This window comes from Heterodontus francisci, chromosome 4 (genome assembly GCF_036365525.1).
Source record: "Heterodontus francisci isolate sHetFra1 chromosome 4, sHetFra1.hap1, whole genome shotgun sequence".
In the NCBI taxonomy this organism is placed as follows: Eukaryota; Metazoa; Chordata; class Chondrichthyes; order Heterodontiformes; family Heterodontidae; genus Heterodontus; species Heterodontus francisci.
In genome coordinates this window covers 49708486-49722002 of record NC_090374.1, presented here as the reverse complement: position 1 = coordinate 49722002, position 13517 = coordinate 49708486, and the positions used below count along the sequence as shown (strand labels likewise).

The 13517-nt window shown below is 40.8% G+C and overlaps 1 protein-coding gene across 1 annotated transcript; it reads left to right on the top strand.

Annotated features, from left to right (window-relative positions):
• The first annotated feature begins 644 nt into the window (after positions 1–644).
• LOC137369013 (proteinase-activated receptor 1-like) lies at positions 645–12166 on the top strand. The gene is made up of 2 exons (XM_068029492.1): positions 645–1666; positions 7981–12166. Exons 1-2 carry the CDS (start codon positions 1600–1602, stop codon positions 9198–9200), a joined length of 1287 nt encoding a protein of 428 aa, XP_067885593.1. The 5' UTR covers positions 645–1599; the 3' UTR covers positions 9201–12166.
• Positions 12167–13517: the final 1351 nt, after the last annotated feature.

Sequence of the window (13517 nt, the reverse complement as noted above, 5' to 3'; positions counted from 1 at the left end):
CCCATTGTCTCTCGAGACAAGGAGGCCAAAGAGAAGAGATACCAATTTAAGAGGAAAGTTTCTACTAAATAAAATATGGGTTCCTCAAATAGAAGTTTGAAGGTAACTCATCTCAACAAGACAGCTGAGCCAGTGAAAATTTGAGGTGTGAGGCACGATCAATATTTAGGAATTTTGCTAGGCTGTTCTTGGGAATTGGGGAGAAAATTCACAGAACTGTATCAGCTTGGCGTATTCTCAGTGCTTGGTTGCTCCCCAGGCATATTCCTTGATGGGGCATTAGCTGAATGTTATTCACGCTCCAGTCCCTTGGCCAAAAGGCCATTATTCATCTGTGACGGTCACTGTTGAGACTCAACAGGGCATTGGGCCAAAGAAAGTATCATCACAGCCCAGTCTGATCCTGTTCCAATTCCAATGTTTCTTTCTGTAACCCAGGGATATTGAGGGGGTGTTAGAAGTGGCACCAGTGCTTCTGCTAAAATGAGCTAACACAGCTCAGTGCTTCCGAAGAAGGGTCACTGACCCGAAACGTTAACTCTGCTTCTCTTTCCACAGATGCTGCCAGACCTGCTGAGTGATTCCAACATTTCTTGTTTTTGTTTCACTGCTAACACTATTATCGTTGTTGGGAATGGAGGCAGATGCTGGGAGTTCCGTGCTTTATCGGGCTCAGCCTGCGGTGCATATACAATGTCCGAAACTTCGATAATGACGAATTTCCTACAATAAACCTAGCTGTGCTGCAAACAGCTTGTGGAAAGGGTCGGTGAGCAGCACAACAGGGTCCTACCAATTGCACAGATTAACTCAGATTTCCAGTTCCCCGGTGTTACGCTCAGGGAAGGACCGGGGGCGCCTCTTTTCAGGGCAGACATTCCACTGGAGCAAAAAGTGCAGCCAGTTCTTCCCCTGTGCCTTCTTGTTCGATCCTTTATAAAGTGACAGGCGGTCGGATATCAGATGTGACCGCCTTTGTGGTCTTGAAGCGGTACCATACATCCTGTGGTGGACACCTAAAGAGCTTAATTCATTATGGAGCACTTTCTGAGATTTATATTGAAATGTTTTGCTGAAATACAACGAGATTCTTTAAGGATGTGATGCTGCCTACACTATACGGACCAAGCATCATAAACTTAATCTGACTCCACTTTGAGTCTGTGCTGTAACAATTCTGAGTGTATCACAAGTTGCAGGACTTTTTATTGAATCTGGGTTGCTAACCCATGTGGCGTCCTGGAAAAAAATGTGGAGATTGCAAGAAGGCGGGCTATGTTATTCCTTTAAACCTCGTCCGGAAATAGCCGAGTTATGAAATCAAAGACTGGTGGGGGTGAGTAGAGGCAGTGCCAATCATGAATCGTGCCTGAGGCAGGCCGCCCTCACACAGCAAACAGCAGCGGGAACTTTGTAGCAAAGCTAGGAGAAGCAAAAAGGAGTCACCTCGTTTGGCAAAGGACCCTTGCATTTCACTTCATCTTCCACGTTACTGCTTGCTGATTTCTCCGGAGTTTCCCGGTCGCAAGGAGGTGGTTGTCTGACTCAAGATCAGTTACGGTTCCAACCCGAGCCGGATCGGGATTGTGGTGGGACGGGATGGGCTGGAAAGTTCAGCTTGTGTTGTGGGTCGCGCTGCTTCCCGTCATCTCAGCTCCCAAACCTGGTAAGAAAACATTTCAAATTTATGTACATCAAAATATAGAAGCGTTTTAATATTCACATCTATCAAATAGATACAATAGAACCAATTGTAGTTAGTGTATGTATAGAGAGTTTGTATATAATGGTGTTAATATGTATAGAGTTATAGTGAACTCCAATTAGTCCTGTTGTTTAAGTGTAAAAGTGATATTTATTGCGAGTTTCTAACCCTGTTACTTTCTGGAACTGAAATCAACGCAGCTCCTAAAAGTGAAGTTGAACAAGTGCCCCAGACAAGGGGGTGTGGACGCCGGACTAATTGGCAACTGTCTGGTTACTTTCTTGTGTATCTATTCCTTCTACAAATCCACCCTTTTCAACAGAGGGGGGCGGGTGTAGGGGGAGAAGGATCCGTTGGTATCTGTGCAACTCACGGGTTCATTGAAGTACATACACATCTCTGCCCAGACTTATTTACCAAGACAGAGTGGAGCCAAGATTACACAAGTGTCGGGGATTCTGCTGGCATTCTCACGCTTCGATGCACAGCGCATAGTGATGTGTGTGGCAGATGAGACGGCGCTACTTCTGAAGGATTGAGCACTTTTGGCTTGAAAGCGGGTCGTTGTTTAGATTAGAGATACAGCACTGAAACAGGCCCTTCGGCCCACTGAGTCTGTGCCGAACATCAACCACCCATTTATACTAATCCTATATTCCTACCAAACATCCCCACCTGTCCCTATATTTCCCTACCACCTACCTATACTAGTGACAATTTATAATGGCCAATTTACCTGTCAATCTGCAAGTCTTTTGGCTTGTGGGAGGAAACCGGAGCACCCGGAGAAAACCCACGCAGACACAGGGAGAACTTGCAAACTCCACACAGGCAGTACCCGGAATCGAACCCGGGTGCCTGGAGCTGTGAGGCTGCGGTGCTAACCACTGCGCCACTGTGCAACAAAGGCTCTAATTTGTCTCCAAGTCTCATGTTCCAAGGTGTAGATTCGTAAATAGGCAACTATTTATTGTATGTGTGAAGACATCATCGTGTCGTCTGTGTGCATATTTGATACTCTGCACTCCAGACAAGCAATTCACAACGAAGCGCTTTGAGGCAGTAGGTGCTTTATAAACACGAATGGTTATAATAACCAAAATCCGCCTGGATACTTTCGCTCTGAAATGGCCTCGTTCCCTCTTTAAACAAAAAGTACCAACATCTGTGCCTGCAGATTATGCGCAGAACTGTTCCGAAAATGTCACATTATCCCCTCGCCCCCATTCCTTGGACCAGCGCACAAAGTACCGAAGCAATTCGCCATTAAAAAACCCTTGCAAATGCTGAACATTTGCCCGAAGTTCAGCCGGTCCTTCCGTGTAACTGAATGGCCTGTTATAAAACTTCCAACATTTCTCTCTTTACTCCCAAAGTAATTAAACATCGTACTTTGAACATAGGTGGAACATGGATGTCAGTAATCGTTTATATTCCACTTATACTGAGCTTTCTTCCTTATCACCTGTATGTTACATACTGTGGATCTAACAATGTACTAAGGTGTGACTAAGGCATTATCAGTAGAGAACTATATATTTCCAAAGATTTTACAGATATGCTAAGATAAACTGCATATTTTCCCCCAGTGCTCCTGCTTCACATTTCATGGCGAGAACACAAGATATGGCCAAGGAATTGCTACCATGCAATTACTAGAATTATACTAGCCAGTGAGATTTCTGGAGAAAACAACAAAGGCTCTACTTTGTCTCCAAGTCTCATGTGCATTTTGTTAGGGCTGTCAATCCTAAAGTTCAGAATGGTGGAATGGAAACTCAAGTATTAAAACAAAAAGATAAAGATTAGGTGGGGAGGGAGAGCTGAATAAGAGTAACAAAGAAGAAAAAAGCAGAAGGAGAAAGGGAAACAGCAGAGAGAGAGAGAACCACACGGGAAAGCAGCCAGTAAAGAAATTTACGGCAGAGTAGCTGGGATAGCGATGAGAAATAATATAGTGGGCACGAAATATGGGAAGTTTTCTTGGTACAGTTACACTTTCAGGGGTTAAAAAAACCCAGAATGAAAATGAAAGCAATGTGGCAGATTACACAACAGGAAAATGTTCAGATTAATTGAAAGATTATAATTCCACTTATTTTTCCCATTTCATCACTGGCCAGTGCAACTCTGATGTAAAAAAATTGTTGACTGTTTTCAACTTGTGTTTTAATTTTCAAATTATTATCCCCCAATATTGATTTTAGAATTCTTTTTCTAAAAACTAAACCAAATATTGAAATCTGTTTTAACATTTTTAAATGTATTCAGAATGTGATAACCTCAAAATATGTTTGGAGCAACTGGCTTGAGTTGCATATATTTTGCATTAGAAAAATAGGATGTCAATGGATTAAAGACAGAAAGACTGGTCACAATGTCACATCAGGATTGAAATGAAAATCAGCAGGTTACTGAATCTTTAATTGGAACTGTTCTGCAAAGATCTGATGCAGTTTTTATTTAATACTTTTGACATTTTTTTCCTCTTTTTAGCTGAGCAAGCTATGTACTTCCAGTCTGTTCCTGTTTTTATGGCAGGTTTTTTCACATTTGGGGGTAGAGTTTCCGCCTTGTCATAATGCCGTAATTCCAAAATGCGCTCGAAATTGCGCTGGTTAGATTGCAATTCAAGTTTCCACTAAAACTAATTTGCATAATCTCAAACGTAAAATGATGTATGAAATAGTGCAACCAGGCAGCCTAATAGAAAACAATTATTTCTTTTTTCCCCCCTCCTTTCCACTAAAAAGGATTTCCTGATGTATTTAAGATCGGTAACCTGGTGCAGCTGAAAATTAGTTAATCACGAAAAATAAGCATTTTAAATAAGGGTGTTTAGTCCCTCACCTGTGGGTTACCTGATTTAAAATCACTGAAATGACTTTAAAAACTATACTGAACTATTTAATAGCTACATTGGTGGACAATAGTCAGTTTCTTAATTTTTTTTTTGATTTGCAAAACTTTTTAAAATGTGCCTAAGAAACTGAACACAATTTGGAGAGCTTTCCCAAACCAACGCGATCAGCGAAATATCACATGGCGGGTTTTGTGGGCTGGACGTTATTTGGGTGATTTGAATCGTGAACCAGCGTAAAGGAAAGCGCGAGAGTAAATGTTTTTGGACGGAACTCACCTAAGCTTTAAATTCTACAATCTTTTCTGCTAGTTCATCCAATTCTGCCCAGATGGCAATGGAGTCTGGCCGCAACACTAATGCAAACTTCCTTTTGCAGTTTTTCTTTTTGCCTCTCAAGTATTTCAGTGGTATTTTTGTATCGAATTATTTTAAAGTCAACATTATGGATAAGATTATTTCTGCATGTTTTTATAATATGGATTTAGTATTTTATGGATATTTGTAATAAGATCTAGAACTCAAGTCCAGAGTGTGTACTGATTAGTTTCTAGGCAAGGGTACTTTTTGGAACAGATCCCTAACTTGGTTTGAGAAATGCCTTTTTACAAATCGGAGATGTTTCTTGTGAATGGGGTTCGTTATCTGAACGCAAGTCTTGTTGTAACAGGCTAGTGTGGAAACTTCAATCCCAGGACAACTATACTTAAAACAGGCAAGGATGTAATCTGTCGCTGCAATTATCCACACAATAGTTTCTCAGCCTGCAGAGACTAGCAGAAGTATTCATAGAGTCATAGAATTATACAGCACAGAGACAGGCCCTTCGACCCATCATGTCTGTGCCGGCCATGAAGCACCTATCCTAATCCCATTTCCAGCACTTGGCTTGTAGCCTTGTATGGCGTTTCAAGCGCTCATCTAACTACTTCTTAAATGTGAGGGTTACTGCCTCTACCACCCCTTCAGGCAGTGTTCCAGATTCTAACCACCCTCTGGGTGAAATTTTTTCCCCCTCAAATCCCCTTTAAATCTATGCCCCCTGGTTATTGACCCCTCCACTAAGGGAAAAAGTTACTTCCTAACCACCCAATCAATGCCCCTCATAATTTTGTATACCTCAATCGGGTCCCCCCTCAGCCTTCTCTGCTCTAAGTAAAACAACCCTAGCCTATCCAGTCTCTCTTCATAGCTGAAATGCTCCAGCCTAGGCAACATCCTGGTGAATGTCCTCTGCACCCTCTCATAGTGCAATCACATCCTTCCTATAGTGTGGTGACCAGAACTGTACACAGTACTCCAGCTGTGGCCTAACTAGGGTTTTATACAACTCCATCATAACCTCCCTGTTGTTCTTGATTGAGAAAGGGTTGGCAAACCAGAAAGGCAATCATCCCAGGTTGTTTCACTGGGTAAATAGATTTGGGAGACACTTCCCAGAAGTGAATGCAATTAGCAATTTTGCTTATAATTTTTGTATAAAATAATTTTTTCATAAAGTTTTCCAAAGGTTAGTGCAGTCTCATGCATCACAAACATATCTGGCACAGAAATGGAAATGTAGCTGCTACTGGATAAAGTGAATGTTAAGTTGCTGTTATCTCTTACGAAATATTTTTGCCAGATTAAAATGATCAATTTTGTAATCAAATGTTAAGTTTAACTTTCAGTTCAATACAATCAGAATGCAATGTTTTACCAGACAATTGTTTCCCATTAAACATAGCACGATAATTGTTTAAAAATAGCAAGACTTTAGCCTTCTGTAAGTAGTTAAAACATTTAGAGGCTGGACAGTGTTAAGAGACATATAGTATTCAGTTGTATGATTTGAATCTGACCTGTGACTACCATTCCAACATATTGAATTGCTTATTAACTAAATAACTATCCAAATCATGGACAATGTACTTTGCAACCAATTATTAAAATGAGTGTTTCAGTTAATAGTCATATCTTGAAAAAGTTGAATGGAAATTTCCCAAGTGGTAAATATTTGGGAACAAACCCAACAATGGAAAACCCCAGGGTGAAGCGGGAACTTCACCAAAATTAGTTCATCTTCATTGCAGACCCATTAGAAGAAGAAGCCAAGGATTACCTGGAACAAGGTGATTATTTTCTTCCTTGGAAGCAATCAAAAGCAAATAATATATCACTGCAACCCCCACTATCAACATCCTGGGGATTACCATTGACCAGAAACTGAACTGGACCAGCCACATAAATACTGTGGCTACAAGAGCAGGTCAGAGGCTGGGAATTCTGTGGTGAGTAACTCACCTCCTGACTCCCCAGTGCCTGCATTGTACAAGGCACAAGTCAGGAGTGTGATGGAATACTCTGCACTTGCCTGGATGGGTGCAGCTGCAACAACACTCGAAGCTCGATACCATCCAGGACAAAGCAGGCCACTTGATTGGCACCCCATCCACCACCTTCAACATTCAGTCACTTCACCACTGCGCAGCAGTGTGTATCATCAACAAGATGCACTGCAGCAACTCACCAAGGCTCCTCCGACAGCACTTTCTAAACCTGTGACCTCTACCACATAGAAGGAAAAGAGCAGCAGATGCATGGGAACACCACTACCTGCAAGTTCCCCTCCAAGCCACACACTATCCTGACTTGGAACTATATCACCATTCCTTCACTGTCGCTGGGTCAAAATCTTGAAACTCCCTTCTTAACAGCACTGTTGATCTATCTACACCCCAAGGACTGCAGCGCTTCAAGAATGCAGTTCACCCCCACCTTCTCGAGGGCAATTAGGTATGGGCAATAAATGCTGCCAGTGACGCACACATCCCGTGAACGAATAACAAAAGGTAAAAGTGGCAAGGGGAGAAGGATGGGGTAACTGTAATCTGTCATTACTAAAACATTATCAAGAATCAATCAGTACAATAAGTCACATTATTTTATTCATTACAATTATATTGGTGATTTTACATTTAATATTACACTTCAGACTTTAGTACATCCCACCCTGAAATCATAAAATGTTAGAATTTTACAACACAAAGGAAGCCATTATGCCTATTTCTCTGACTCTCTGAAAGATCTATTTACTTTGTTCTATTCCCCAAAAGTTATTGCAGATTCTGATAGCCATGTCCTAACAATCTTCCACATTAAAAGATTTCTCCATCTCTCCCTTTGTTCTTTCGGTGATAATCTCCAATTGTAGGCTGTAAACAGTGCATAGTGGTCCAATATAACGCTGTTTCTGATGTTCTACATTGTATATGGCTGCTCCGTGCTCCAGCAAAGTATAAATATCCTATAACATGGCTCTTTCAATGGCTCCCAGAAATGACTCCACACAGAAGTTAATGTACATACAATATAGTGTTTTTATTGTTGAGTAATGGAAAACATTAATTTCAGCCTTTTGATTTTTATTTTTCAGGCGACCTGTCACACAGTAAATTTAGTCCCAAATCCTTTGCAGGTATTCGGGATCCTGAACCTTCTGAATTTGTTGATTTTGATGGGAAAATTGAAGGTGAAGGTTCAGGCCAGTATGATGGAAGTGGATTCAGAGATGGATCTGGATTTGGATTGGATGAACATAAACCCATTGACTCTGTCAAAAACTCCAAGGAACTCTATGTGGAGTATGTGACCATCTCAGATACAGCAGAACAATATCTAACCAGTCGATGGCTGACTGCGTTTATTCCTTCTGTTTACACCATTGTTTTTGCAGTAGGTTTGCTTCTCAACTGCATCGCTATCTTAATGATTCACTTCAGAATAAAATTTAAAAAGCCGGCTATAATTTACATGATGAATTTGGCAGCAGCAGATTTGCTATTTGTGCTGATACTTCCTCTGAAGATCACTTACCATTTTTCTGGTAATGACTGGGAATTTGGCTCTTTCCTGTGCCGGTTGGTTACTGGTGGTTTTTATGCTTATATGTACTGTTCAGTGCTGCTGATGATGTGTATAAGTGTTGACCGATTTCTTGCTGTGGTTTATCCAATACGATCTGCCTCCTGGAGGACCCAGGGACGTGCAGTTGTACTTTGCCTTGTTGTGTGGATTGTAGCTTTTGGTGGTGCTACACCACTTTTCCTTACTGAGCAAACAGTGTATGTCACTGACCTGAACATAACAACCTGCCATGACGTGCTACCCCTGTCTACACTACAAAGTTATTCCATCTACTATTTTCCCACGTTGTGTATTCTGTACTTTGTAATTCCCCTGCTGGTGTCCTCAGGTTGTTATATATGTATTATCTCAACCCTTCATTCGGCAAATATGACAAACAAGTGCAAGAAAACACGTGCTATCTGTTTGGCTGTGATTGTGCTTTCTGTGTTTATTGTCTGCTTTGCACCAACTAACATAATTTTGCTCATACACTATCTTCATTTTCATTATGCAGCAAGTGATTCTCTCTATTTTGCTTACATGCTGTGTGTGTGCATAGGCAGTGTGAGCTGTTGCCTTGATCCTTTGATTTATTATTATGCCTCTTCCCTGTTCCAGATGCATTTTCAGAATCTTCTGTGCTCTAGGGATGTTACTGAATCTGAGAATAGTCAAACAGAATCTAAGAGCTGTAAAACAGGAAACTGCAGTATCAGTGATAGTTCCTACAAAAAATTACTAGCCTAAACTGATCGCATGATTTTGTCAGTTTTTTTTATTTTATTAAGGTATAATAAACTTCAATTTGGCCTTAGATTAGATTAGATTAGAGATACAGCACTGAAACAGGCCCTTCGGCCCACCGAGTCTTATTATGTGACAATATCCTCTAACTTTGTAGCTTCATTGCATTTTATTATTCTATGCATTATTGTTTGCTTCCCATTTATCTGTGAAAAGAAGTATGATTTAATTAAAATTTTCCTGGTGTCGTTATATTTCACATTGCACATTTTCTTTGTCGAGCAGTTTCAGGACATGTTTGTTGCTGAAATTCTATTACAGTTCAGTGGAATTGATTTATAATCACCTTAACCCTTGAAATACTGTACATTCCGTACAGACTTGGCCTTGTCACAAGCCAATTTAATTGATGGGATTAAAAGAAACAGCCCCTATTCTTAGTTTGTTGGTTGTTGCTATTTTCAGTTAATGTTGCTGGGCAGCCTTTATTTTGCTTTTAAATTGGGGGAATAATTAGGTGAAAGGTTTTTCAAGAAGTTCCTCTAATCAAGAAAAGTGGCCCAGATTTTGCTGTGGTAATGAAGGTAAAACTGTCAGCATTTGCCGTCATTACTTCACTGAAACTGACAGCAACTTCGGGAGTTTGGACATGTGCAGACTAATGTGGAAATCCAAATGCTGCTGCCAGTGAGTCTATGCTCCTCCACAGGGTCTCTCCCTTGTGATCATGAATTGACAAGAACTTCCACTCTAACCCTGTTAGTTTCGCTGTACAAACCCTGGAAAAGGTTACACCTTGTTGACTGAGGTGTAACTAGGTTTTTAACAGTGTACTAACTTCATAATGACTGCTAAACACCCTCACTGGCCCTGAAAAGCTAATTTTCTGTTAGTGGAATCTCAAATTTCTGCACAATGGTTAAAAATTCCACATATTTTTAAAAACATAATTTTTTTAAAAGTTTGTTCATTATTTTAGTTTCTATCTTATTACAGTCATACATTTATTTCACTATTTTAAAATTTAAATTAAAAGTGAAGGATCTTAAGTGCTGTTAACTTCCTGGTTTGCTGTGTGTGAATACTTCAAAATTGATGGGTTGCCTGCATGCTTGGTGACATCAGTACTGCTGCTCGCCATGACATCTCCTTGATTTGGCACCAGATTTAAACTGCCGTGGGGAAAGGGGTAATTCCCGCAACAGAGATTGTTAGATCTTTGTGGGACCTTGCTTTGATGCTGACCACAAAATTGAGGCCAGTATTTTTTTTTATCTGATACCCCAAACAGCTACAGCACCGGGACAATATTGAGATCAAAATAAACCTGTTCAGAGATGGGCAGTGATCTAATCTCTCCCTCAGAAAAGTAAAATTGGAATTCTAGGATCTTCTATGACAGACTCTTAGTTTGCTGAAAACATTCTTTTAACTCCAATATTCAGATACATCTGGTAACTTTTCAAGCTTAGAAGAAATTAAATGCAATGGATTTGTGTTATTTTAACTTAATAAAATAAATAACATGCTCCAGATGAAACCTTGCCATAAGAATAGTGGAATATAATTCTGTAACTGCTCTTCTGAGATGTTACCCATTTATATTGCTGCAGCTCTCAAAGCCAGTGTGTACTTATGAATGCATTCAACTGTGCATTATGTCTCTTTTTTGCTTCTAACATTTATGACCAAATAGAAGATCAAAACAGTGACTACACTTCAGAAAGTATTTAATTGGCTGTGTAATACACTTTAGGACATCCTGAAGTTGTGAAAGGCACTATATAAATGCAACTTTGTTTCCCTTTGTAATTGGCTTGCTCCTGTTACAAGATCGTCACTTCCTTTTGTTATTACCTCACAGTTATGTGAAAATACAAAGTTTTTTTTTAGCTCTTTATGAGGAACATATTTACATAATCATATCCAATAGTAGTTTAAAGGGTCAGAGTGCCATGAGTATTCATTTGTTTAACAACTGTTACTTGCACAGGCTCTTCCAACCAAATACTAGAATCCAGACATGATACTATTCCATTAATATTGTTCCATTTATTTGGTTCCTCGAGAATGTAAGAACATAAGAAATAGGAACATAAGAAATAGGAGCAGGAGTAGGCCATTTGGCTCCTTGAGTAAGATCATGGTTGATCTGATTGTGGCCTTAACTCCATTTTCCTGCCGGCCCCCAATAACCCTTTATTCCCTTGTAGATCAAAAGTCTGTCTAACTCAGCCTTGAATATATTCAATGCCCCAGCCTCCACTTCTCTCTGAGGTAGAAATTCCAAAGATTAAAGACTTGCTGAGAAAAGAAATTTTCAATCTTAAATGTGAGACCCCTTATTTTGAAACTGTCCCCCCTAGTTCTAGATTCCCCCACGAGGGGTTAGCCTTCTTTTCAATTTGATACAAAAATGGTTTCAAACAAATCTGTGTCTTAATATGAAATAAACTTTCTGGTTGAAGATTTTATACTAGTGCATGCTCTTTTGGGCCTCCTTATCTCGAGAGACAATGGATACGCGCCTGGAGGTGGTCAGTGGTTTGTGAAGCAGCGCCTGGAGTGGCTATAAAGGCCAATTCTGGAGTAACAGGCTCTTCCACAGGTGCTGCAGAGAAATTTGTTTGTTGGGGCTGTTGGACAGTTGGCTCTCCCCTTGCGCCTCTGTCTTTTTTCCTGCCAACTACTAAGTCTCTTCGACTCGCCACAATTTAGCCCTGTCTTTATGGCTGCCCGCCAGCTCTGGCGAATGCTACAAGTGATGTAAGAGCAAGAATATTCCTGAAATGTGTATGTTTGTATATAATACTGTAAGATTGTGTTCCATTTTTCTTATCACTGCAGAAAAATAAAATATAAAATTTCATTTCATGGATATTTTATGTTGGTTACATTGTGCTTAGTTCATATAGAATGTAATCAGACTATGTTAAACATATTTTGTCTACAATTGCATGCAAATGAATAAAGCTAATACTTATGTTTTACAATAAAAGTCTATAAACTCAGTCAAATAAAACTGGAAGCTACCTTATTGATACATACTCTTACAATTTGAGCATTTGCCAACACTTTCAACTTGTGTTTAGAGGAAAAAGACAGTTTCCACAAGCAGGTCGCTCAGTCAGACAACAACAGCACCATCCTTGTCAGCAGGTTGGACCTGTGAGAATGGAGTGCTGCAAGTTCAGAGGGAGATAGATTAGAGAAAGCGAGGGGAGCAGAGAAATTGAGACGGTCAATGTCACGCTGGCAGTTTTCAATGAAAAGATCGAGGGTAAGAGGCCAAAGGGAGGATTCCAGGTGGAGGAAGAATATTGGAGATGAGTAAAAGGGTCCGCTGAGTGGGAGGTTGGCTCCTGGCCAAATAATTAGGCTGATTTGGTGCCAGCGCTGCCATTTTAGAGCTCCACACTCCAGCCTATGTCCTCTTTTAACCTCCACAGCTGAACACAACATTAAACAGCATGAAGGACCCTCCAATACCACCAACACTAATTAAAGGACTCATCAACGACTTGCAGGTTAGATGCTGGTTGATTTCTTCTGCCTGTTGCTGCAACTGGAGGAGTTTTGGGTGCTTTCTATAGTTGTACAGGGAGTGGCATAGCAGGTGCTGAAGTACTTCCTTGGTGGCTTAAAGACTTGTGTGAAAAGCAGGTTCTTCTAGACATGGGTAGCCTAGTAGTACTTCCTCTTGGCATTGAGCATGACTGGAAGAATGAGCAGAGGGCATGCAGAGCTGGAAGGTTACTAGAAGATGGGGAGGGGATGCAAAGGGATCTCAGCAGGAGGCTAAATCTGCAGAGCGCCTTTACAGAGCAGATCTAAAAACAGAAACATTTATGGAACAGAAGGAAGCCATTTGGCTTATGTCTGTGCCAACGAAAAAGAGCTTTCCAGCCTAAACCCATTTTCCAGCTCTTGGTCTGTAGCCCTGTAGGTTATGGCACTTCAAGTGCATAGCCAAATGCTTTTAAATGTGGTGAGGGTCTCTGCCTCTAACACCCTTTCAGGCAGTGAGTTCGAAACCCTCACCACCCTCTGTGTGAAAAATTACTCCCCAACACTCCGGTTAGCACAGTGGTTAGCACTGCAGCCTCACAACTCCAGTGACCCGGGTTCAATTCTGGGTACTGCCTGTGTGGAGTTTGCAAGTTCTCCCTGTGCCTGTGTGGGTTTCCTCCGGGTGCTCCGGTTTCCTCCCACATGCCAAAGACTTGCAGGTTGATAAGTTAATTGGCCATTATAAATTGCCCCTAGTATAGGTAGGTGGTAGGGAAATATAGGGACAGGTAGGGATATGGGATTAGTGTA

Bases quoted from the DNA above. Each gene is read 5' to 3' on its own strand.
- LOC137369013 (XM_068029492.1), top strand. From the start codon at position 1,600: ATGGGCTGGAAAGTTCAGCTTGTGTTGTGGGTCGCGCTGCTTCCCGTC. The intron at 1,667-7,980 runs GTAAGAAAACAT...TTTATTTTTCAG, and splicing joins CATCTCAGCTCCCAAACCTG to GCGACCTGTCACACAGTAAA.